Genomic DNA, 26,789 nt, shown 5'->3' on the forward strand with positions numbered 1-26,789 from the left:
GGACAGCCTCCTTGCTCTCACCTTTCAGGGGCACTGGATGGGGATGCCTGGCTGGGACCAGCTCAGAGGACACCACCGAGATTTTTCACTGACAGAAACAGCCTGTCAGGAAGCAGTGGCTACCAAGAAAATACAGTAAACAATGGGAATGGATTTTGGACAACTTTGGAAACAAGGGAGAACATGGAGCATCTCTCAGTGACTCAGAATCTCTTCTGTGCCCAGAGGGTAGTTTACCCACTAGGGAAAATGTGGTCTCACCGTCTTCAGTGGCATTTTCACCCATCCAGACCTGTAACTAAAATAACATGATCATAGTTTTCACTGATGCCACCTTTTAATCTATCTGATGTGTTTCTTCAGGGAGATTGTTTATCTCCTGATTACAATCTGATTCTCCCCAAAGCTGCTGAAATGCACGACTGTGCACGCAGAATAAAACATCTAGAAAGTTGATATATTCTACCGATAAGAAGACTAATATGCTACTTCCAGTTCTGGACTGCAGTCTGTTAGACAACAGCAAGTGTAACCAGAACAAAAATTTGTGATCGATCACATCAATAACTTTAATGAAAGCTTGTCTGGTGAATTTTTGGCTGAAACAGGGTATTTTCAGGAAGATTTACTCTCACTTGTAACATACCTTGGGATCCAACTTGCCAGTCATCTTCTTCAGTAGTTCATAAAGCTGGATAGCATTACCTTGGGAATACCAGCCGGGCTTGTCCAGTGATAGCAGAGCCTCCTGCTCCTCATCATTCTCTGAAATCACCAAGCAAAATCAACCACTGTTAGCGAGAGCAGCCCATGCTCCTGCATTCATGAGACATGTGAGAAGCTGCCTGTGCACAGCCTGGAGATCGTGGTCTATTTTGACATTAAACCAGCTCCAGTGTCTGGCTGAAGTCCTGGTACTGACTGTGGGTTCAGTCAAGGTGTTCAGTAGCTGGAGGTAGGCAGACATTTGTGAGAAAAGAAGCAGCTGAGCCTCATCTGCAAGGGCTACAGAAGAGCTGAGGAATCAAAAAGTCATAGAGTTTGCCTCCCAAACACTGCCGCAGTGAAGACAGGAAACCACGTGGACCAGACTGATGGAGGAGTTGCTACAGATCTAAGGTGAAACCATGAGATAACACACACTGTAAGAGACAGCATGTACCTTTCCCCACAAATTACCTACTGCTTTTAAACACTGACATAAATACAATAAAACAGACAGAGGTAGCTCTTACAGGCATTTGCCAGCCTTAGATCAGCACAAGCAATGAGAAGTTCCAGTTATCATCCACTTTTGGAGAAATGATGAGCGGACAATATTGCTGCTGTGCTGTAATCCACACTGGCATATATCCACACTGGCAGCTCTCAGTGAACCGGAAAAATCAGTAGAAGCTGAAACTCCCCAGTCATCACCCAACTGTGCCATAGGCTTCCTTTCTAGCTGATCCCAAAGCAGCTGGATCTGTCCTGGTGTCCATTCAGATCCATGTGCTATTGCCAGATAAACTCCTTTTAGCTCCTTGCTGGAGCCAAAATACTAGCCTTAGTGAACTGATAAACTAGAATTTCATCTGAAATATTAATATCTCTGTCTATTGAAGTGGTTAAACAAAAGGGTGATTTTGTTATTCAGTCTCAGTCAAACATGTCTTACTTTTTATGCTAGAGACAGAGGGATTAGAAGCCAACACAGTACTTTGATCTGACTTAGATGTAACATCAGGACTTCAGTTTCCTGCTTTATGGAATTTTTTGAAGTACTTAAAATGGGTTAGGAAGAAGACTAAGACAGAGCAAACTTAATTTGGTTTGAGACTGCTAAAAGCTGGAATGAAAATTTTGGAGAAGCGTGAAATGACAAGACAGTTTTATGTTTAAGAGCACTGAAGATGTACATGGCACAGTACATTTGTCCTTGAAAGAAATAAAAAAAGAAGCAAAAGGAGGGAAATAGGTATGTGGAGAGAGGCAGGAAATAATTCTTTAATATTATGAATCTAAGAATTTGAATAGGATTTATTCTCAGACAAAACTATTCTATATTAAGGGTGTTTTATAAACTAGGAAAAAACAAGGAAATTCAAAGTTGACACTAACAATTCATGTAGAACTTGTGTGGAAATGTCTTTTCCTTTGTTCTTCTCCAGAAACCTAACTATAATAATAATAAGTATGATAGCATCCATAAAAAAAAATCTTAATTTCCTGACTTTTAAAATACTTTTGACCAAACAACTTTTGATCAAACAGAAGTTGTCAAACTTCAGCAAATTTGTTTCATTTTCCCTGTATTCTTAGACATATTTATAAGGCTGGCTGAACAAGTAGACACAATCTTCAAACAATATGGACATAGAAAAAGAAACTTATGAAAACAACAAACAACTCTTTTCAGCTGCTATCAAAAGTTTTTTGAAGTTTGTGAAGGTTTGTATAGCTATCATTGTCTCTACATTCAGTGAATCAGGAACATACTGGAGAAAAATGGAGCTATTATGAGAGATATTTTCAGAATAACATTGCATTTGTGAATAGAAGCCCTACATATTAGAGCAGCAACAGAAGGCTCCAGCAAAGAGCAAGACCCTGCTTTGCTACCTCTATGGAAAGGCATGAGGGGCAGTCCTGACTGAAAAAATTCACTCTAATTACAAGGTAGAAGATCTTTCGCTCTGTGAGATCTATTACTGTCACCCCTAGCAGTGGGATTCATCTCACTTAACTTGATGCATCCGGATTTTAGGTTTCTAATTTACAGTTACAATCTGAACTAGTTGGCCAGGCTCCCTCAGTAGGCAAAAGAGAGTGCAAGAAGCACTTTCTAGAGGTGCCAGCTCTGGAGAAGGAAAGGATTTAATTAAGTTAGGAACTTCACTTTTAGACAGTGAAATGAAGGGAAATTTTGAAGCCTGTTTTCCTCCTCTGCTTGGAGGCAGCAAACAGCTTTGAGATGTCTACTTATGGGAACACCTTGATTTTGGAAGTACCTTTAGAAATCCGAGGAATTAAGAAAGGTCCTTTGTAATATTTGAGTTGTAGGGTCATAGGGATAATGACTCTGAACTGGCAAACCTTGTCTCGAACCATCTCATATGGTTGCTTGTGCTCACACATTAGGGGTGACTGTGTCAATTCTATTTCTGTAATCTGAAGTGGGAGGAAATTAATGCTGTTTCAGCTGCAGTAAGTCATTAACAAAAAGGGTTTCTAAGCCACTTACACTTTCCGTGTGATAAAATACAGTCAAGAAAACTATTCTTCAGCTCTTGCTGTTAAGACCTCTTGTAGTAGTTCTGCCATGTAAAACTTGATACACAACAACTTAAAAACTCATTAATGATACCATTGGCTCTGGCAGTGTAATGTATCCTGATAGCAGCTACACGACAGCACTGAAGAAATCTGCAAATTTCCTGCAAAAATGCTGCATAAATGTGATTATGATAGTTCCTAATATATTTTAGATATTCCAAGCGTAACACTGGCTACACTCAAACAAGAAGAAAACTGCCACTGACCTTCCTTCCACTTGCTGCTATTGATTCATAAAAGTTCATTCAAAGGTCAGAAATGCTATAAATATTCCTTCAGCAGGAAGCAACATATATATATAGGCGGGGATGCTAATGCTTCAGGTCTTACAAGCTGGGAGGAAAAGAAGATGTCCTGACAATTCCAAACAGCCTGGAAAACCCAAAAGAATTTCTCAGATGATTTAGATAGAGCAACTTGCTTCCTTCTGAAGTCTAATATATCACTGCAACTTGGATTCCTGGCTGTAGACTGAAAACATGCCACAACAAGAAATGTAAAGGTAGCAAGCAAGTAAAGTTAAAATAATTAAACCCAGAAAATTGTTCTACTAAAACACTCACCCAAACCTTAACAGTAATTCAAAGCAATTTTCCTGAGGGGAAGTTACTCTTCCTTTTTAAAAACAACAGAAGCTTGACTCATGCTGGGGCAATATTAATATCGCTGGAATGGTAATTTGCATATTGCTGTGTCTAACACCTTGGGAAATGTTTTCTGATTCAGAACCGTACTCCCATCACCACTAGCAGACACGTTTTTTCAGCTAAACCATTTCACTAACAAGACTCAATATCCTTTTTCTTGTGAGAATTTTCTTGCCTGCCCTTAAAAGTGAGTTGCAGGTTTATAACGTGGGCTGAGGAACATCTGGTTTCATTCTGAATGAATATGCAAAAAGCAATCAGTGAAGCTTATATTAATTTAAATGACAACTGATGGTAATTTACTTTGGCACAGAATCGCTCCTTGGGAAAGACTCTGCACATGCTTGCTTACTGCCGTCTTCTTTGCTATCTGTTTATGAGTTATACCCACTGAGATGGAAACCTGAACACATGCGGTGCTGAGGTTGTGTCCATGCTGCACGTTCAGCCCAGGGTCTGAACCTGGAGCTCTATCTTTAACCTGGCTGGTGTTTACACTGTGAAACTCCAGCCCTTGGGAAAGGGGTCTCATTTGGGAAGCCCAAGGTTAAGAGAGAAGCTAAGAGGTGAGGGCAAATTTACGCTTCAACATTTATTCACCTATACTCAGCCACACCTACACCGAGGTTAATTTTCATCAGCTCACCACCCCTGAGGCCACCACTCTGCACTGCTCCTCTGGTTGGGTGCCCTATGGTGAGTGTTGGTTACATGCTGGGGCGAGGACCCACCAGTGACTCACCATGAAGACATCTTGTACCTACTTGACTGTGCAGAGACCAGAGATGGGTGTAAGAAAGGAACTCCAAGTGCCCGGAGGCCATGACAGCTGACGATGTGCTAGGTGTAACTGAGGTATGTGTACAGCTCCCCACCATCCCCTTCTGTCTTCCCATCTTTCTCCTGATAGCCTATTACTCGTTTCCATACAAATCTAGTTAGACTGTCTATTAGAATTGTTGGTATTTTTTGTTCCTTTGAACTGGGCAATAGAATAAAAACATGTGGTGACACTGTCACTGCTTGTGCCTGTACCTGCTCCCGCTTCTTCTGACCCATGGGTAGCTCCTGCAGGCTCTCCCTGCATGCAGGTGCTTGGTGTGGATGGGCCCATGAGTTTAGCACGCCGAAGCCCTGGTTACTGCCTCAAGGGGCTACTGTAAAACAAATATGTTATATGATCCACTACTATCATACTGATATGCCTCTCTGCAATTTGAAATAATGTCATTTCAGGCCCTGAGGACATTAATATAAAAGCCGGGGTATGTTCCAGCCCAGCCTGCAAACACAGTCTGATTGTAGATGGCATTTTGAGCTCACTTAAGAAAACAAACTCTTTTCTAGAAGGGGACTTGAGGCAGGAAAGCACATCATTTTACAGTCGAGACAAAGGGACCTGAATAAGTAAAATCCTTCTGGTGGCTTCTTCCAGTTGTAAAGGTAATGAGACGGGATGACATAAGCTCTAGAGTTCCCCTGTGGGCATACTCTCCATGAAGAAAGCAAGTACTTAAAAGCTTGCTGGGGGTAAAACTTCATACCCTATGGGCACCCTTCTGTAGGGTAGCACAAATTCCTTTTTATAGATCAGCCACCTTTGCTGGGTGGTTTCCAGGATTCATGCAAATATTACCGTGTGTTCTGCCATCCCTGAGTGACTTCTGTGCCCTGGAAGCAGCTGTGAAATCCATCTGCCCGGCACGTGCACCAGCGCTTGCCAGGCTCCTGTCTGACTGGATGACTGCAGGGAAGTGATAAGGAACAAATTATTCCCTTAGCATGATGGGCTGAAATGAAAGGTTAAGGCTTCCCAAAGTGACTAATGATTTTGGCCGTCTCCATTTTTGGCTGTCCATTCTGATTTTTTTCAGAAAAAACCTGAAGATCAGCTCCCCTTCCTGCCCTTGCATCATTCTGACTTTTTTGGGGTGGCTTATGGTTGGTGAGACAAAGGCTGAACTAATCAAAGTAAAAATTCAGTTTTGAAAACTGGAACATGATTTTTAATTTTTGATAGGCAGTGATATATCTTTCTTATGTTTAGCAGTCCCAACATCTATGTGCTCATTCATATGGAGGACTAAATAACAGTACTACTAAAAGCCGGCAATACTCCAAAAGAACATCATAGATAAAGCTGAGAGAAAAGTACCGATGCCATCCTGTGAAAAAATAAACTATTTCATAATAATTCATAAGTGCTACTTATCCAATTACTAACAATTTATTTTCTCACAATGGACTTCTGTTCTTTCACTTGTTTATAAGGCCTGATAAGACAAGCGTAGAAGATAGTGTATTTTCAAATTGCCCTGGGCATATAAGAACTACAGACTCCTTAGAGAAGAGAAATAAAATAAAACAAAATTAAAAAAAAATTTACATTTTTAGTTTTACTAAAACCTTTTCAGTTTTTATTACAATCTGCTTTACTGCTTAATTTTGCCAAGCAACAGGCTATCTAGAGACAAGATCGAAGTTTTACTTGTTTGTAAGAAAACCAGTATTTCCTTCAGAGAAGTCAGAAAGTAAGTTTCTTTAGGAAGCTTTGATTACTGTGTTACAGGAACTGAAAAGAACAGCTCACTACAGATTTAGTAATTTGTTTTCAAACCTGTCAAAGCATTGACTTTATACCTTCCCCATAACAGTCTGGCTAATGAACAAAGTGTTTCTATTTAAAACACTGATATGATGAAGTACAAGGAAGGACTCTTCCTTAGAAAAGGAAAATCACTTTTCTTGGAAAATGATTCATCTGCAAGTTCTTTTTTAAATGTAGTATACACACAGATTTAGTGAAGCTTTTCCAGTAATTTTGTTTAATTGTATTTATAACTCAAAGAACTTCTATTTTGGAAGGGTAAGAGGGACATAAATACTGAATTTAATTTCTTCCTTGCACATACTTTGTAAGTGTGCGTTGTTTTTTTAATTGGGATCTTTGGAGTGGTACAAAATGGCAAAAGAAGAAATAAATTATCTCCCCATAATAATTTTATTGTGGACCTCATTAGTTTTGTAAGAAGACTCCAGAGTCTCATAAATGAGGAACTTCCAATACCCAGACAAATGTCCCCAAATAATCCTATCCATATCATAGTCATCCTTCATATCCGTATATAATTATGGAGAGAGACAGGCTTTTCCAGAAAGCATTTCAAATTGAAGTAAGCTAGGAGAGGTAAGGTAATTGAGAAAAAAAACCCAAAACATAATCAGTTCAGGAATATGCAGTTCAGTTCAAGCAACTGTTTGTAACTTTTCTTACTAGGGTGTGCTTCACTGCCATACAAAAATTTGAAGAGTGGATGGAAACAGAAGATGGAGGGAAGCACAGAAGATGAGGGCCACCAGTCAGTTCTGACCTGAGCTATCACTTCAGAAAAATGTCTCCATTAATTTTCATAATTAAAATGAAACTGAGACACACAAAACATCTTCTTTGCACTGTGCAGACTGTAATCTCTCATCTTATTCTAACCCTCTCCTCTAAGCCTCTCTAGCAATGCCTACTGAAATAAGGCACATTGGAATTTGCTCTTGGACCATACTCTTTCACACTGAAAATTGACACTGCAGTGTGGTGGGGAAAAGCTTCCTGCCATTCATTTACTTTGGCCTCAGTCATTAAATAAAAGAACAAAAAAAAAAAGAACAAAAGTTCTTTAATCCTCAGTTACAGAAAGACTAAGAATTTTTTCCCCCTACATCTTAATACTTCAGGTGTAAAATAAATTACATAAACTAAAACAGACCATTTGATTCTGAACAAACATATCTCCACAAAGCAATATATGGACACTGCTGCAAAGGGCCTTTGTTTTTAATGTCTTCAGTTCCCTAAAATATGTTATTTCAAAGGGCATAATAATTGCAAAGTAGACATGAGCATGCATAATTATTGCACATACTCATTCACCTGGAATACACAATAGACATTTTCATTAACTTTTATATGAAAGCTATTTATACAGCCAAGTTGAGTTATGATTTATAAGAAAGCTTCATTCTTTTTTCCTAACTTATTACACTATCTAAAATCGCTACTTTAATTTTATTAATTAGTTCTGTCTGAAGTTCCAGCTGTCCAAATATTGGTCAGCTGCCTCTGAAGGGGGCAGTTTCACATCAACCTTTAAAGACTAAAGATTCAAAATTCCACAGGTAAAAGATGAAATTTGGGAATCAAAAAAATAAAATCCACCCAGCCCTCTGTTAATTACTGTACAAGAATTCCATAGCTGCAGATAGCGGTTATTAAAACCTTTCTCAGACTGTTCCCCTGACTCAGTAATTAAAAAAGAAGCAGCCCACCCCAACCCACAAGAGTTTCCTTAGCACAGTGCTGCTGCTGAGCCTGGCAAGGTCAGCAAGTGGCGGTGAGAGCTTCTGGAGGGTGCAGGGCCCTGGCCACTGGAGCCCGGGCATTTCCCTGCTGTGTGGAGGTTAAAAACCCAGACATGTTTTTTTCTGTCTGAAAAGGGGAAATTTGTAAAAAAAAGAAAAAAAAAAAGAGAACTTGAAAATAGTTTATTCTCTCAGTGCTTGACAGGTATCCTGCTATTTAGAAGTTGTGAAGTACGCTCATTCCCAATATTTCTGAATAAAACTGGATGCCTTACAATAATCAGTTTTTCATGAAAATAAAAGCTAACAACTGAGACTACTGAGAGAGGCGTTCTTGCTCCTGTTGACCTAAGTTCTTTTTATCACATGGTAGAAGAGAAGCATTACATTACATGCATAAAAATCATACTGATATTAAAACCATTTGAATATGGATGTCAGGGAAGAGACTACCTTAGCATTGCTTCATATATGTACTAAATTGTGAGTATTTTTATAGGTTATTACCACTTCAAGTAATAACATAAAAACATCTTTAATTATAATCAGAATATGATGACATTAAATAGTTAAGGACCATTTTCTATTAGAAAGTATAGAAACTGCTACTAATGGTTTAAAATCATAGATATGACAGAATATCAAATATAACAGAAAAGAGTAAAATATCAAAACAATCATAGTGGGTGGTCATGTTCAGTAGCAAATAGACTTTTTTTCCCTGATACATTCTGCCTTGTATTTTGTTTCCCTTTGCTTAAGAAAATGTTCAAGAAGCACCAAAAGACAGTTGGGGGCCTAACACTGATTTTAGCTTCAGGGAATCTCCCCTTGGAGACATATCCCTGTTCATGCATCATCAAAGAATCCCAATGGGGACTTTGAAATATTATTGCAATAAGGAGGACCCCTAGATGCCTTTACTATATTCTCTACTGTATTTGATATAATTACTAGCCCTTCTAGATTAAAAAAACCCCAAAACTTAAAAGACTTGGGGTTGTGCAGTGCCCTTGTCACAAGCAATGTGCACATTAGGGTCCACCACAGAAAGCCTTTACCAGAAAATGCTGGAGAAAGAAACTTGTTTGGAGTTGTGCTGATGAGTAATTAGGTGGCATTACGCCAAGTTACAGCTAAACAAGGAGTACGTAAACTAGGAAACCTCCCCAGACCATGGGTGTGCTGGAGTGTGGGCCAGCTGGGGAGCAGGATGGCCAAGATGCAGCTGGCTTCTTGAGCATGCGCCTTGCCAAGAGGTGTGGGGAAGCTGTTGCCTGAGGATGTCTTTGGGAAGGATGCTCGTTCTTGGGGGCGCAGCAGGGAAAAAGCATCCTAATGCAGCTGGTATTTGGGGAATCATGGTCAGCTGCATGTGGGGAGGCTGCTGCACCCATGGTTTGGTCTGGCTTTTGGGACAGAGAGTCATCAGTTCTGCCACAGATTTCCTACCTGACCTCAGGTGCTTCACGTGTAAATAGAAGCATTAAAAGCTCCCACATAGCAGAAGTCACAGAATCACAGAATCATCTAGGTTGGAAAGGACCTTGAAGATCATCTAGTCCAACCGTTAACCTAGCACTGACAGTTCCCAACTACACCATATCCCTCAGTGCTATGTCAACCCGACTCTTAAACACCTCCAGGGATGGGGACTCCACCACTGCCCTGGGCAGCCCATTCCAACAACCCGTTCTGTAAAGAAATGCTGCCTAATAACCAGTCTAAACCTTCCCTGGCGCAACTTGAGGCCATTACCTCTTGTCCTATCACTCACTACTTGGTTAAAGAGACTCATCCCCAGCTCTCTGCAACCTCCTTTCAGGTAGCTGTAGAGGGCGATGAGATCTCCCCTCAGACTCCTCCAGACTAAACAACCCCAGTTCCCTCAGCCGCTCCTCATACGACCTGTGCTCCAGACCCTTCACCAGCTTCATTGCCCTTCTCTGGACACGCTCGAGTAATTCAATGTCCTTTTTGTAGTGAGGGGCCCAAAACTGAACACAGTCATCGAGGTGCGGCCTCACCAGTGCCGAGTACAGGGGTAAGATCACTTCCCTGTCCCTGCTGGCCACGCTATTTCTGATGCAAGCCAGGATGCCATTGGCCTTCTTGGCCACCTGGGCACACTGCTGGCTCATGTTCAGCCGGCTGTCAATCAACACCCCCAGGTCCCTCTCTGACTGGCAGCTCTCCAGCCACTCCTCCCCAAGCCTGTAGCGCTGCTGGGGGTTGTTGTGGCCCAAGTGCAGCACCTGGCATTTGGCCTTATTGAAGCTTATACATGTGGCCTTAGCCCATCGCTCCAGCCTGTCCAGATCTCTCTGCAGAGCCTCCCTACCCTCGAGCAGATCAACACTCCCACCCAACTTGGTGTCATCTGCAAACTTACGGAGGGTGCACTCGATCCCCTCGTCTAGATCATCAATAAAGATGTTAAACAGGAGTGGCCCCAAAACCGAGCCCTGGGGGACACCACTCGTGACCGGCCTCCAACTGGATTTAACTCCGTTCACCACAACTCTTGGGGCCCGGCCATCCAGCCAGTTTTTTACCCAGCAAAGCGTGCGATCATCCAAGCCTTGAGCAGCCAGTTTTGCCAGGAGAATGCTGTGGGAAACGGTGTCAAAGGCCTTACTGAAGTCAAGGTAAACAACATCCACAGCCTTTCCCTCATCCAATAAGCAGGTCGCCCTGTCGTAGAAGGAGATCAGGTTTGTCAAGCAGGACCTGCCTTTCATAAACCCATGCTGACTGGGCCTGATCATCTGGTTGTCCCGCATGTGCTGTATGATGGTACTCAGGATGAGCTGCTCCATCAGCTTCCCGGGCACCGAAGTGAAGCTGACAGGCCCGTAATTTCCCGGATCATCCTTCCGACCCTTCTTATATATGGGCGTCACATTGGCCAGCTTCCAATCTGTCGGGACCTCCCCGGTCAGCCAGGACTGCTGGTAAATGATGGAAAGCAGTTTGGCGAGCACCCCAGCCAGTTCCTTCAGCACCCTCGGGTGTATCCCATCCAGTCCCATCGACTTGTGTGTGTCTATGTGATGCAGCAGGTCACTGACTGTCTCCTCCTGGATTGCGGGGGAGTTGTTCTCCCAGTCTCTGTCTTCTGGCTGAGGAGGCTGGATTCCCTCAGTACAACTAGTCTTGTTATTAAAGACTGAGGCAAAGAAGGCATTAAGCACCTCAGCCTTCTCATCATCACTTGTTACCATGTTTCCTCCTGCATCTAGCAGGGGATGGAGGCTCTCCCTGGTCTTTCTTTTGCTACTGACATACTTATAGAAACATTTCTTGTTGTCCTTGATTGCTGAAGCCAGATTAATTTCCAGCTGGGCTTTAGACCTCCTGATTTCCACCCTGCATAGCCTCACAGCATCTTTATAATCACTGTGAGTGGCTAGCCCCTTCTTCCAAAGGCTGTAAACCTTCCTGTTCTCCCTGAGTTCCAGCCAAAGCTCCCTGTTCAGCCAGGGTGGTCTTCTCTGTCGCCGGCTTCTCTTACAGCACCTGGGGACCGCCTGTTCCTGAGCCATTAACACTTCCTTCTTAAAGAGTGCCCAGCCTTCTTGGACCCCTATACCCTTCAAGACCATCTCCCAAGGGATCCTGTCAAGCAGGTGCCTAAACAAGACAGTCAGCCCTTTGGAAGTCCAGGATGTCAGTTCTGCTTAGTCCTCTCCTGGCCTCTCTAAGAATAGAGAACTGTATTATTTCATGATTGCTGTGCCCTAGTCGTCCTCTGACCTCCACATCATCCACCAGTCCTTCTCTGTTCACAAAGAGGAGATCCAGCAGGGCACCTTCTCTGGTCGGTTCACTCACCAGTTGCATCAGGAAGTTATCTCCCACACATTCCAGGAATCTCTGGGACTGGTCCCACTCTGCTGTGTTGTATTTCCAGCAGATGTCTGGGAAGTTAAAGTCTCCCACAAGAACAATGGCAAGCGATCGTGAGATTTCTCCTAAATGCCTACAGAATATTTCATCCACCTCTCTGTCCTGGCTGGGTGGCCTATAGTAGACTCCTACTACAACATCTGCCCTGTTGGCCTTCCCCCTGATTCTAATGCAAAAGTCCTACGAGTGTAAATATATTATGGTTCCTGAAGTATTTTTGCACAGTGGCAACAATAGCCATTTAAGCGGCTTAGGGGGCAAAGTGAGATTAAGATGACAGAGGTAGAACTGCATTTATGTAGACTCTACATAAAAGAAGAAATAACTGCTCTATGATGTTGTTCAGGCCATGAATGCAGAGATAAGGGACAGCGGGAAAACTTCTCCTGGGGGCCACAGAAGCTAAGAAATCTTTTCACCTTCTTTCCACTGCTCTGTGCCTCTCCTGCCCCTTTGCAGTTCCTGTCTATGTAGGGTGTACGCACCGAGCTCCCTGCTGAGCATTACAACCTGTGGCAGATGGGGAGCAGAAGGGAAGTAACAAGGCGTGTGTGTGTGACAGAAGGCAGAGAGGTGACAGCAAGTTCAGTTGTGAGGTCTTGGGACAACTTCATGGCCCTGTGGACCACAGTCATGGATGAATTCAAAGAAGGGACAAAGAACATGACGGGGTTAGAACAACTGGCAGAGATTTCAGATGCTTTTTAAGGTCTGCTACAGGGTCAGGCATGTCAGGGAACACCACAATGAAAAATAACAAGAAACCCTATTGAATTAGATCTGCTGAGCTATAGCAGGACTTCAGATTTAACAAACAAAATAAAAAATGTTAGGAAATTAATGTTCTAACAAAGAGGAAAAGTTCTTATGTGTGAAACAGTCACTGTAAATCTCAGAACAATGTAACCGGCCTGGAGATGGCAAGGAAAAATGGAAACTATTCCTTTCTGGCAAAGTAAGCTTAGTTACTCTTTGATGGGAGGACAAACATGAAAGGTTTGTAGTAATGAGTTTTTTGAAGAAGTAAAAGAGAAATTATCCCCATGACACTTCCTATAGTGTTTTCCAGTTCCTTATCGGTGGACTTTGCATGGTTTGCAAAACCACTTAGTGTCTACATGAAAACGCGCTTTACCTTTTTTCTCAGAACCAAAAGCATTGTGCCAGATATCCATATGCAGGAATTTCACAGATAAAATCTCTCACTACTATTATTCCAGAAAAAATAATCATCTTGGAAGGCTCAGCCTAAATCTGGCAGTATCACAGAGACACCTGGGATCTGTGGACAGTAATAATATATAAAGTGGTTTCACAGCAGATAAGAATCAGGTTAAAATGAACGTGTTTACTAATGAAGAGAAAAAGTCCTGGGGTCACTAACTCTACCTAGAAAAACATACAACATACATATTGAAGTTTAAGACATCTGGAGTCCTATATGAATAATAAAGAAAAACTGAAGAACAAAGAGAGCAAGGAAGAAGGCAGCACATGACTTTTACCTTTTTGTGAGCTTTTAGCTTGCAAGAAGTAATTCTCTTCTGAACATCAGCTGCAGAGGACTTGCTACTCATCTAAACAATGCAGTGTCCCACGATCGCTTGCCATCCAAGAAATGTCCAGTTTTGTGTTCTCTGACTTTTGTTGGGTAGGAGAGGCAGAGCTGCTGTGGAACCAGGTAATTATCTAGCCACCTAAGATTTCCCCCATGCGCAATAAATCCACACCTGCTATTTGTTTCAGCTCTCCTCAGCCACTAATAGCTTTGCAGTTCTCCTGGGTGCTTCATAAACTTTAGGTAAGCCTCGGTCTTTAGAAACTGGGAAACTGAGGCAGAGATTCAGTGTCATATCAAAGTGAACCAGACCTCAGCCCAGGCTTTGGTCATGGTTCCTCCTCATGTTCCCAGCTCATTTCTAGGGCTTCCTAACCAGCTCCTTTCACTACTTGCTTCCAATAGCAGATCTGATGCCTGCAGTACAAAAATCAACATGTGCTTTCTGTGAAAAACAATTCTGCAGACTAACCTTAATAAAAGCTTGACATTTTGGAAGAACACACAAGAGAACTCTAAAGCTTCTTAATGAAAACCAGCACATACAGATTCATGGAAACTATGCTGAAGGGAAGCTTTCTGCAATGGTTGCCAGCCCTCATTCTGCCAGGAATGTACCATACACAATCCTTTGTTTTTGCTCTACTACAAAGTACCTCAATTCCAATTTCCCAATTAAATAAAAAATCAAATCACAAGGTAACTCCTTATGAGGTTCTCTGTCTAATGATCTACTTATTTTTGAATCCTAGAGAAGAAAACAATTACACGGAGAACAAAGATAAATAAAAAACCCCAAATGCTATCACTTATTGCTTACACATACATCATCTATGCCAAAGAATGATTTTTCTCTGCAAAGTCATACTGATAAGTCCCCTCGTGACACAGGTAATCTTTCTTCCAGAAATTCTGTGTGACAGCTGTGTAGGAACTATAATGCGAAATTTAAACTAAAAGTCCACCAACCTAATTCACACAGGTTTGCACCGAATCATAGTGGAGTGGTAAAGTTTATGAACTTGTATTGATCCATCCTGCAGGCAGCCAGACCTTGGCTGCTGTAGGCACAGGAGTAGACGTGCACAGATCACAGATTTCTAACCAGCAGGTAGCCTATTCAGTTGCTAATATACTGGTGCCTAGACACATCTGAGATGCCCTAAGGTCCTCCAGCATATTAGTCCAAATTGGGAAGGCATGGGTCTTCCATAGGTCCTGTGCCATTTCTGTAAGACCTGTGTTTGGATTCCCTGGGGTTCTTGGTTAGCACTGGAGGCCTATGAATAGGCGAGTGCATCATGGTTGGGATTCAGCTCCAGATGCAGAAATATAATGTAAAGGGTCTATGATATGAAGCACAGCCACTGCAGGCTGCAGCACTGGGTCAATGGGGCCAACGTATTCTGTAGAGCAGAGAGTAGGCTCTGCTGTTTGGGCAGTTGTACAGCCCTCCACTGACCGTGCTGGCTAGCTCTTCATCGCTTACAATGGGACTCGGCTGAGGAATACCAAATGATAGGTAGCCAGAGGAGTTTCTATACCCTGTTGTTTCTATATCCATTCCTGGTAGTTATTTATTTATTTCAAGATGGACCTCTGTGACTTCTGACATATGGCATCACCCTTACAATGTAGTTGTAAGTTAATTCTTGCTTAAGGGAGAGGCTTGCAACTAAATGGCAAAAGATAGCATCTGAAAACTGTCCATCTCTCTGATACAGGTTTGGCAAGAAGAGAAGCCAGGTTTTGAACTAAGCTATCAAGGGTGTAACATCCTACTAGTAAACAGCAGCAGAGCCTGGTAATAATCTGCATGAGATAATAAACTTTCCAGGGAGACCTTTTTTATTCCGTGGATGAAATAAAATGTATTTGTTTGATCATCTTATATTAAAAATGCACAAGACAGATCAAGAGGAAACATGCATTCTCTTTATGTCAAAACAGCTGCTGACTTGCGCATAGTTTGTTTCCCTAGTGTTCCTTTCAGTCTTTTGATACTTCCAATTTAGCTCTTTCCCCTAGTCATGGGTGGACACTCTTAGGTGTGCTGGGAAATAGAATGAAGGTGAAAAGAAATATTTCATATAACCAGAAGCAATATTAAAAACCCCTTCTAGTCTAAAATTCTGGATATTGAGTTATCTGTATAAATAATTGCTAGACATTCTTCAAGTATTATATTATACTAGTCTGAGCTTCCATGCATCCAACGTAAAGGAGCCACAAACTACTTCAACATTAAGACTACATCTTAATGTTCTCTTCAATAAATTAAATTAAGTGAGCTTACATGTCCCTCAGACACAGTTGCTTAGCCAACACTTTTGAACTTTCAGCATCTTTATGGAAGAGAACTGAAGGAACATGAGAACTGAAGGTATTATTTCAGAAAGGGTCCTACTAATGCTGCAATGAGAATTAATGTTGCAAGTCTTGCTTGTGTAGATGTGCATTTACTTTTGTCTTCCACACAGAATTGGGTCTTCACATCAGTGAGAAATCTTGCTTAAATCCCAAGTCTTTTTCAGCATCACACATTGTTAGAGTATAAACTATAAATGTGATCTAAGTTGAGTGCTGACCGCTTTGCTTCTAAATCTTGCATAGCATTTGGCTGTGTTTTCTTAGGGACTATGGAGGAAAAAATCATCTCCTCTTAATAATCTTTTAATGTGTTGGAAGAGAATTCCCTTAAGCCAGAGAAGTCTGTTTGCTGAACACAGATTTGCCTGGAACACAAACTGGTCATTTAGGTATTTTGGCTTTGAAAACACAGACTAGGATATGGCAATTCAAGTTCTGTGGGGACTCACTACAGAGAGAGGATGGGGTTGAAAGGCTCTTAGCAGCTCATTCTGCTGTAAAAACAAGCTGCAGTTTTTGGATGAATCGGGCTTCCTAACTGTGGGAGCTTTCGTGCCTTCTTTCTCTGGTACTGCAGGTACAATCCAGATCAGACTGTATCACAGTTCCATTCTCTGCTAATTTCCTGAAATAAAAGAAAATAGCAACACCAGAAGGTGGTCACAAAACTATGATTGAGCATTTCCTAACTTTTAACAACCTCCCTATCACATGGTCTATGTGTTTAAATGGAATTATATATAGCTATTACAGTTAACTCTCTTTATCTGCAGTTTATACAGTTACTAAATATTGTTGTTAAAACAAATGTTACTTTTAATTCCTGATGTCACCTCTTTGGCAACCACATTTAAAGCATCATCATGACCTGCAGATTTTGCAACCTATTTCACAGAAATAGGTTCTCTGATAGACTACTACTAGATACACAGGCTTGGAAAACTTAAAATAATTCACCATATTAAGAAGCATTTGACATGTTTCTCTATGAAGAAAGTTCCTTCCATTAAAATGAAACATAAACATGACTTGATAACCAATAACCAATTTCAAGAATTCGTTGCTACAGAACTGTCTTCCAAAACAAACAACTACTCTAGCTTATGGCTTTCTTTAATTTGAAATAATTATTGTATAATTTGAATAATTTCAGTGTAGAACACATCAAGTTAGGAGGTCCATCTCCTTAAACTTATAAAGGATATATCACTGAACCATAAAAAGTAAATCCAGCAGAATTAATTGCAATTACGTTATCTTAATTTCCGCATTATGATAAATCTTTGGAAAGAGTTAAAAGGATTTCACAGTCAAGACTTTCATGGAGTCCTTATGCAAACATAGTTTACAGTTCTTCACTGCTGCTGGATTAGGACATCAGAAATCTTAGTTAAATACACAGATCTGCCACAGATACGATTATGGGTAAATTGGTCAATCTCTTGGTGTTTCAGTTCCTTGTCTCTAACAGAAAAGCCAGTGCTTTTGTCATTTTACCATTTGTTTATCTGCTCTGCCTGTGGGCTCCTTGGAGACAGAGACTGACTCTTATCACGTGCTTGCACAATACCTTGAAGAATGGGGTTTTGAGTTTTATCCAGGCCTTTGATATAATGTAATGTGATCAATAACTAGGATTTTGCAGTAGTGTAGGTTACTGCAACTCCTTTTGAAAATGAAAATATACTTTCCATACACAGAGAATTCTGGTTTTGGAGTACTTGGCAATTATGCTAAACATGTTTTTCAGTTTTAACAAAAGGAATATTGTTGATATCCAGCTTTTGAAAGTAGCAGCTTTAGCTTTCTTTGAACTAGCTTTCTGTAATATTCTTATCAGCTTTGTGCCAAACATGCTATTTAATATCAAAGGTAATCAGCTGAAGCAACCCCTGCTGTCTTTATGCAGAAGCACTTTGCAGTTTTTCACTGTTTTGATTTTTGGATGAATAACTTCTTATTCCTTTTATCCTTTGAGATACTTTGAACACTACGCAAACATATAAAGAACTTGGCTTGACACATTTACTTTAATTTTTTCTTTTAAAGAAGGATAGGCATTGGAGAATGCAACCACAGTTCAGTATTCATCTCAATACTCAGAAACAGAGAGACGCCACACTTCAAAAACTATATATATATATATTTTTTTTTAATAAACAAGTGGTTGTTTATGAACAACAGTGGAAATACTGGGGCCTATCTTCCTACGAAGTTGTGTCCTGCACTTGGATTCACTGAATGTCTAATAGGGTGCAAAGTCTCATGGATCTTCCAGTAGCTGGGTCATCTGTGGCCAGGATCTCCTGGATGGATACTCAGTATCTAATAAGGGGTAATTTTACACTGCAGCCTTTCTCTGAGCTGGCAGTGACAGACCCATTTGCTCCTCTCCAGCCTGTAGAGGCTGTAATATCTCTGATAATACTAGGCCACCCTCAAATGTGGCTGAAATTGTATTACTGTTAGAGTTTTGCAGTAGGGAATGGGTAGAAGTTCCTACTCACACATGCCATGTGATTGCTTAAGCCTCAATGTTTAGGAAAACAGACTAAATGTTAAAGAATTATCCTGTGTCCTGGTAGCTCCTTTGGCTAATATGGTTAAGGCATTGGCCAAAGGAGCTCAAGAAGCTGCAATCCAACCCAATTTCCAACAGCTGGCTTGGCTGATAACCAGGTACCCCCCATGACAGTTAGGAGGGGCCACCAGCTGAAATCTCAGCGCTTGGCCCATGCTCCAGGTTTACAGTGAATTGCTGTGGTTAAGCCAGCACTGTGCCCTCCTAGTAGAAACAGAAACCAAACTTGGTCACTCAACCTCTAGCTTCTGATGTGCTGTAAAGTGCTTGAGTGAGACCAGCCCTCGTCGAGAGTGTGTTTAAACAATGCAATGAAAATCCGGCCTCCCAACACTTCTGAAGCAAAAACCAGTAAAGCCCATTCCAAGAAAAACAGAACAAACCAAAAATGCTCCATTCCTCTCCCTAGGAGAAAGGAATAGCCTCTCTGCTCAGATTGCCTAAAAGGATGTACTGTAAGGAAAGTTTGGCTTGCTTGTTCTTTGGCTACCACACAGCCTAACTACTACAGAGTGGCAAATTACAGAAATTACAGCAGTTTAATTATGTCACTGTAGGAACGGATACATGTACCATCAGTGCAAACTGCAGAGTGGCTCCTTTGCATCATTTTACAAAAGGGTTATAAATGATACACTGCCAATTAGTAATACAAAAGTACTTTCTCAATTTCAAAACACTTGCTTTCATGAGGCAATGACCATCAAATATTGTAGCCAAGGACTTTGAAAACTATCAGAAAAAATGAAGCTTTATGCCAACAGTTTGCTATAATCTGTTAAAAATATATTGTGTCACTCTGTGACTTTACAGTCTACTCTGCTAAAGGATGAGGGTATGCGCTGGCCCAACTTTATTTTGCTTTTTGCATCTGATTTAGATGCTTTCATGTAGACCACCATACTAATATGTAAAAAACAAAATCCAGACTGTTATTATCAACTATGTTTATCAAACACGAAATAAAATTTAACTGTTAGAAAAGAGGTCCTTAACTATAGTCTCCCACTTTACCTATCCCATGGCTTAATTACAAATGTTGATGACACAACAGGAAATGATCACCTCTATTGTCAAATGATTCCCAAACTGTTGATTCCAAACTATACATAGGTACTATCTAGCAGACTTTAAAAAGATTAACTGGTAAACCCCTTTGATGACAAGGTAACCTACGCTGAGTTTTTAAATGTTTACCTACAGCACATAAATGATACTGGGAAACCAGAAGCCCCTGAGACAGCTGTTTACACTGTCAGAAAAAAATCTGTTGAGAGGCTGATATCTGTGCAAATGCAGTACATGAAGTGGAATAGTTTTAGACTAAGATTATTTAAACAAAGGATGGGAGATGAAAGAGTCGGCCAAGGAGCCTGACATTACAGATTTTTGGAAACACCCTCTGAACTTCTTCCGCGGATGATGAGTATCTGTGTGAAAACAAATCCTGCTACATGAGATTAAATTTGTTTGTACGTGTGTTCCACTGTCAGCCCTACTGGCCTACCCTAGGCTACTTTGCAGAAAGCGGAATCAGGCATTGACCATGCTGCTGAAGAGGGTGTCAGCTGAAGAAATCATCTTTATAAGGCACTTCCATAATCCTTACGGGTTTTCATAATAAAAAATAAAAATGGTCAAGTTCTGTTACTGACTATGAAGATCCTTCAGTATCATCATCCATACAATTGCTTAAGAAGAAACTCCTCTTTCTCCAGAAATGATGGATAAAATTAAAATCTCTAGCTGTAGGGATTTTCTCTGACAGTAGGGAATTATTTCTCATTGGTGGCTTGGGTATAGAACCAGACACTTTATCCCTTAAAACAGTGGACCTCCTACTGTCAGCTACTTACAGAACCTGTTTCTGGTATTAAAGAGTTAGGTGACTCTTGATCTTAACATTATGATCTCATGAGGTACAAAAAAATCTAGTTTTGAAAACTAGAGCACAAAATATGATTATTTATTATTATAACCCTTCTTGTTCTTTCCTAAATAGACAGAAAATACATGAAAAACAGTGCCAATACACTACAAAGAATTGCTAAACAAGATTTCCTTGAAAAGAATTACAGCGCTTTCACAGGCTATTGTGGGATGTTATAACAATATAAAGGCAGTCATTTTAGAAGACATATAGGAAACATTTATGGATTTTATTAATCCTGAATAATGCAGTCCTCAGCCAGTGCAACATTTACATGACACTCTGTCACAAGCTCTCAGCAAATATGCATTATTATGTGGCCTCACATTATAGAATATTTACAGACAGGCTGATATGAAGAGGTACATCTCCAGAAGAAAGGCAGCAAGCACAGCTGCATTAAGTAAAGAAACACCCCGAGTCATTGGAAGAGTAGATTACACAGGTGTCCTTTGCTGATGGTACTGTTATTCTGCTTGTGTTTTCTGAGAAGTGGGAAGAGAGGCTCTTTGTGGTCTCCCCCCAGAATGCTTCCTGAGCCCAGAGAGCCTCTGGGAGGGCAGCACCACATCCCCTGTTGTGGCTGAAGGGCAAGCTGAGAGCACCAATCCGTGCAGTATGTGGGTAAATCAGTTTAAGATATCTGACACAGTGGACTTATTTCAAAAGTCTTCCATAATAAGGCAATGATAGAAATCAAAAAGCTAAGACTTGAAATTCAGAAAACCCTATCAGAGTGAAATCCCTCTCCTGTGTGTTTACATGTGCTGCTCTGCTCTTACTCTGCCTCCTCTCACCTGGAGCTTCCACCTGCTCTCCCTTTCCATCACCTGGCTCCCCCAGCCCCTCTCTGATTCATCTTTGTCTCACACACATGCCTCTGCATTTAGGTCAGGTTTTCCTTCCCCCTCTGCTGCTGATGGGGGAGCAGGGGACATCTGAGCTTCAGTGTTCAGTGATAAGGATGTACCAGGAGTCCATGTCATCTGATGGAAGAAGAAGTCCTGTTTAATCCCAGCAACGACCTGTGTCTGGAGGAGTTCAGTATAGACCACATCTGTGGAAAACATGACAGTCTTTGCAGACTGAGGACCACAACCCATATATTTGGGTAAGGATTCACAGGTGCAGCAAAAGACGAAGTTCCTATCAGGATAGTGAGCTCTCTGCCAAATACCAAGTCTCTGCATGGAAACACCAACACTTGTGCTGTCATATCTGTGACGACTTAAAGGCTAAATCTAAAACTACTTTAAAACTGAAATTTGAATCTACATTTAAACATGAAGTTCTGGTGATCTAAAACAAGACAAGATTGTTAAAGAGGTGATTGGAACAAGTGAAATAGCCAAAAAGAGTAGACAAGCTTTCTTGAGTTTTAACCTCTCACACTGATGTAAAAGAAAAAAAAAATATTTTTTTTTCTTATTGATGCAGCCTTCACTGTAGAGGGAGCAACTGAGATACCTATTACATAGCAATTATAGCAACTGAGCTATATTGTAGACTCAATTCAACGCATTTTGGTTGAAAATTTAACCAGAATTTTATAGAGATGGCATTTATGTTCTTCAACTATGTGAACAATGCAAGAATACTTAAATGATATATTCCCTTATAAAGGTGCAATATAATTGGTTTCAAAATTTCCACATTTTTAATAGATACTCTACAGTTTTACTAAAGGTCTTTAAAATATTTACTAGGTAGTATTTTGGTATTTTTCTGGTGGTAAAGACAGAAGTCTCAAATAAAAAGAATGACCTAAAAAAAAGTTATATGGCTTTCACATTTAACTTCCAGGAAAATGAAGGCACTCCCTTCCTGATCCCACTCCTCAGGCCTAAAAGGTCTTAGAATATAAATGCATAAAAATAGCTATATAGGATCAGCCCTGATTCTCCACCCAGATCTGTATCCCATCTCTGGCAATAGTCAAGCCCAGATGTCACAGAAGATGGCAGAAAAAAACTTAAATAGCAGACATGGGATCTTTTCCTTCTGAAGTCTTGCAGCCCCTAATAATCAAAGACAGTCTTCAGTCTAGAAGTATGTAATTTTATATCCTGTCCCCTTATTTTCTTTTCTAATGGGTCCTTTCAGTTTATAGCATTTTCCTGTATTTTTGAAGGCTAGAGAAGAATGACTGAAGGAGGAAAGAATGGCTGAAGGAGCTTCTGCAGTGAGTTGTTAAAATGGCAGTTACCAGAGAACTGTAAAAAACTGGAGGACTCAAAAAGTTTCCCGAGTTTGGGGCTAAATCACATAGCAGAGGCACCATAAGCTGGACAGAAATTCAAGTGCAGGAATAAGGAAGACAGCCTAGAAGTGCAATTGAAAGTGGGCTTTGAAAAATTTGAGGCTCTCTGCAGAAGGAGAGCGGTTGTTTCTCTGGGCATTGGATAAGGGTACATGATCTCACAGAAATATGGCATCCACTTGCCTTATATAGATTGTTTTTGGCCTATACATATGTGTACAGATATATATACACACATACATTTTCAAATATGCACTGTACATTCAGACACTGAACAATCAGCAACACATTTTCAGTTTATCAAAAAAAAAAAACAGATCAAAAAAGACAGTAACTGTTTCTGAGCTGGAAATAAAAGATATAAAAATCTTATTTAGGACCAAGTGAGTATCCCTGTGTGTACAGACTCACAGAAGGCTTTCAGGGAATTTAGGGTTATCTTTAGCATTTCTATTTTAATTTTGCATTCTAAAAATATATATTTGACAATGATCAGAACTGGCAGTCAGGATAGTAATTTGACATATATTAACAAGTGATGTGATAAAGGGAAAGCACTTGTCAAATGTTACAGAAATCTTGGTGCACTGCAGATTATCAGATGAGTCACAACTGTATCTGCTATTTGTATTCTTTCAAGTCCTTCATGGAACGATATTTTAAGATGGATGTAGCTGTTGAAAGCAAAGAAAATCCTACATTCCTAACACAGGATTTACACAAACATTTTTGACCTGATCCTTAGATCCAATAGCTCAAGATATTATTAGTACTTTCAAGAACCATGTAAAGAATTTCCATGTGTAAAAGAAAATGTAAGCTTGTGAATAACAAATAAATTATGGGGTATTCGTATTATGGTATGTTGTTTTTTTTTTGTATAACACTGTTCTGATAAACTATGTGCTTTGCTACATAAGCTACTCCTAATTATAAAAACTGTTTTGCCAGGTAAAAATAAACGTAGCTGTTCTAATATCTGTAAAGATACATATAAACTGTTCTTCCATTTAAAAGAATGGTACTTTGAAAGACAATTATGCAAATTAAGTAATTAATTATTGTGCTTTTCCATGCCCCAGTTCAGTAAAAAGCAGTCACATGAATCTTTTAAGATTTCAAACAGTGTTTTGGTTCCTTTAAATGATGCATATCTTGAAACTCAAATGAAGTACTGATGCATTTTTAATTGTGCAATTAAAATAATTTTTCATGGTTTCTAAATGGATTAGTTCTAAAATTACTTGTCTACTGAAAAACCATTTCTGCAGAGCAGTTATCTGATATCATGTTTCTAGACAATGCCTTCTTTGTCATCTTGTCCTGTTTCTCGTCCTCCTTCAAATGTTTACTGAACACAGTTGCCTTTTTGAAATTATTCACTGAAAAGAATTTACCCTTCTCTTTAGTAAACTTTAAAACCTTTCCCTTAGTAAATCTGCAGCAAAAATCCTGCTAATAAATAAAATTTAGCTCCAGTACACAATGCAACACTTGGGGTGTTTGAAATTAAGAACACATTCCATACTTTGTGCTTTAAGTCCATTTATAACACAATTCCCTTGAAATAGAAGGGAACACGTTATTATTAGGAATTTACTGTAATTCAGACTCACTGATGGATGGAAGAACACGGCTGAAATGCAGCCCTGGAGAACTGGATAGGACTGATAAGCAGTTACTTCAGTTCATTTTCCACAACAGATTTCTTCATGGAACAAGCTTTGTTTCACTTACGGGAGCTTTTTTCCCTAAATTACAGTAACAGAAGTTTACTCTTTGTGCTTTCAGAAAATATTTACTATGATGTCCACCTCTAGTTTTTTCCCTATCTCAAAGCAAAAATAAGGACATTTTGTCTCCCTGATATATTATGTCCGGTGCTCTCAGAGAAGAGAGGGTCTGAACCACAGTGGCTAAATTCTTCTGCCTGAAATCTATAGTGGCAAAAGGAAGATAGAAACTGGAAAAAAAATTTGAATTTTCAGTGGTTCTGATATGAAAGAAAGCCTTAAAAAAATTCTGGAAACTGCAAAACTGCTGCCCCCCCCAACGTATTAGAAGCTCTGCTGTATGCTGTTTCAGAAATTAACTGTGTTCCTTGGTATCTGCAGTGACTGGGTAAAACTATCAGTGCCTACCCTGAAGCTATACAGTGGTTGTGAGGAACACAGAGGGAGGGCAGTAAAAGATACATTATAAAAATATATTATTATTTCAGACATTTTCTCATATAATTCCTCCTATTTTGATGGTTTAAAGTTCATGTACTCTTAAACAAGATCTTCACTACTTCAAAACATGTCTCTAAAAACCTGTCTGATATGTATAATTCTTTGCTTTGAATGTTCTGGTTGGTGTTTCAGAAGAAATCAGTTACTTCTTAAAGCACAAAGAGTCAATCAAATACAAATATATATTAAAAAAAAATCCAGTCACAGGTTAGTAGTTTCAGCAAATTATTTATCTGATGATTGCTTTACTTATGTTCGTGTCCCTTATCTAGTAAAGATAGTGAGATCTCCAGAACAGAAACTACATTTTATTCTCCATTAATCAGGTATTCATGTAATGAGTGAGCAACCCTCACTTGAGCCTCTTTGCAATGTCAAAATATAAAGTGAATGAAAACCAGTAAGTCAGTAAGAGGACTCCAGGGAATGCTGTTCCTGTCTGAATGCATGAGAAAGAAACAGCTTCATGAAAATTGGTACCTACAATCTAATAATGTGATTAAGATAATACTACACAGTATTTCTCTATGGAAATAGTAATTTCAAGGCTTCTCCCTGTGTTCTGCCCTTTTTTGCACAAAAAACCCTTGTCAAAATATCTTGGAGCTTTTTGGCTGTCTATTAAATTTACTGAAAATGGCCAACAGGTTCAAAAGTTGCTGGCTGGATTACTGACAGAGGGACACAGCAGGATTTCCTTAGGAAGTCAGGCTAATCAGATTGTTTAAAAAAATATCCAGAGTGAATTACATTTTATTTTCAATTTGCATTGTATGAAACTAAATAAAATGCTTGCAGAACTGAGCCTTTTTCACCCTTTATGTTTTTGCCCCCCCCCATATAAATAGCTTCAATTTCCCTTTGCAGCTTATTTTTTCTCAAATTGTCAACTTGGCAGTTTCCTATTTGAACTAATCCTTTAAAAATCACATTTAAGATATTTCTTACTTATTTTCCTATATAAATATATGAAACATTAAAATGCATTTTCAATATGTATTTCGGCTACTCAATTTTACTGTAAAAGTTCCACAGGCAAAATTTCTTTTGGGCTGCAACAGCCGACTTTCCTGTCATAAAATGCTAAAATACAGTTCAATATATGCTGACTTATGCTACTTTGGATGTAAGATTAATTTTCAGGTAACACTTAATCATAAAGGTATTTACCAGAATACGGAAAAAATAACTGTCTTCAGCCACGTTACTATTGTTATTTGTAGTTCAGTGAACACCGTTCTTATAAACCTCTTTTGTTACAACCTTAATTACCTAATGGACAACATTGCCAAACATTTCAGATTGTTTTAATTAAATTGAGTACAGGGGCACTTCCTTTTACCTACTCTGTCATTATTTAGCCAAAGTACACACTTTTAATACTGTCAGATTTCCATCATAAATCATTTCTTTCAGCCTTACAATTTTATTTGTACCGTTCTTTGAATCTCCTTTAAATTCTTGAAATATTTCTGCTATGTTTTTTCCCAGAACTAAATTTCATTTTCTGTGTATGGCCTTGTCAGCACAATCAAGAAAAGGATTCTTACTTTTACATTAACAATGCAATATTTGCGCCCCAATGTCATTTTTAATTACTGTCACAGCTCTGCTTTTTCATCGTCCTCAGTA

General features: G+C 39.8%; 1 protein-coding gene across 2 annotated transcripts in view; it reads right to left on the reverse strand.

The window, feature by feature from the left end:
• Positions 1-26,789, reverse strand: part of NT5DC1 (5'-nucleotidase domain containing 1) — a 169,332-nt gene that overhangs the window by 20,209 nt on the left and 122,334 nt on the right. For both annotated transcript variants that reach the window (XM_074819292.1, XM_074819291.1), the window contains one exon: positions 647-765. In XM_074819292.1, the coding sequence (XP_074675393.1) occupies positions 647-765 (119 nt within the window). The remainder of the gene's footprint in view (positions 1-646; positions 766-26,789) is intronic.

This window comes from Strix aluco, chromosome 3 (assembly GCF_031877795.1).
Source record: "Strix aluco isolate bStrAlu1 chromosome 3, bStrAlu1.hap1, whole genome shotgun sequence".
In the NCBI taxonomy this organism is placed as follows: Eukaryota; Metazoa; Chordata; class Aves; order Strigiformes; family Strigidae; genus Strix; species Strix aluco.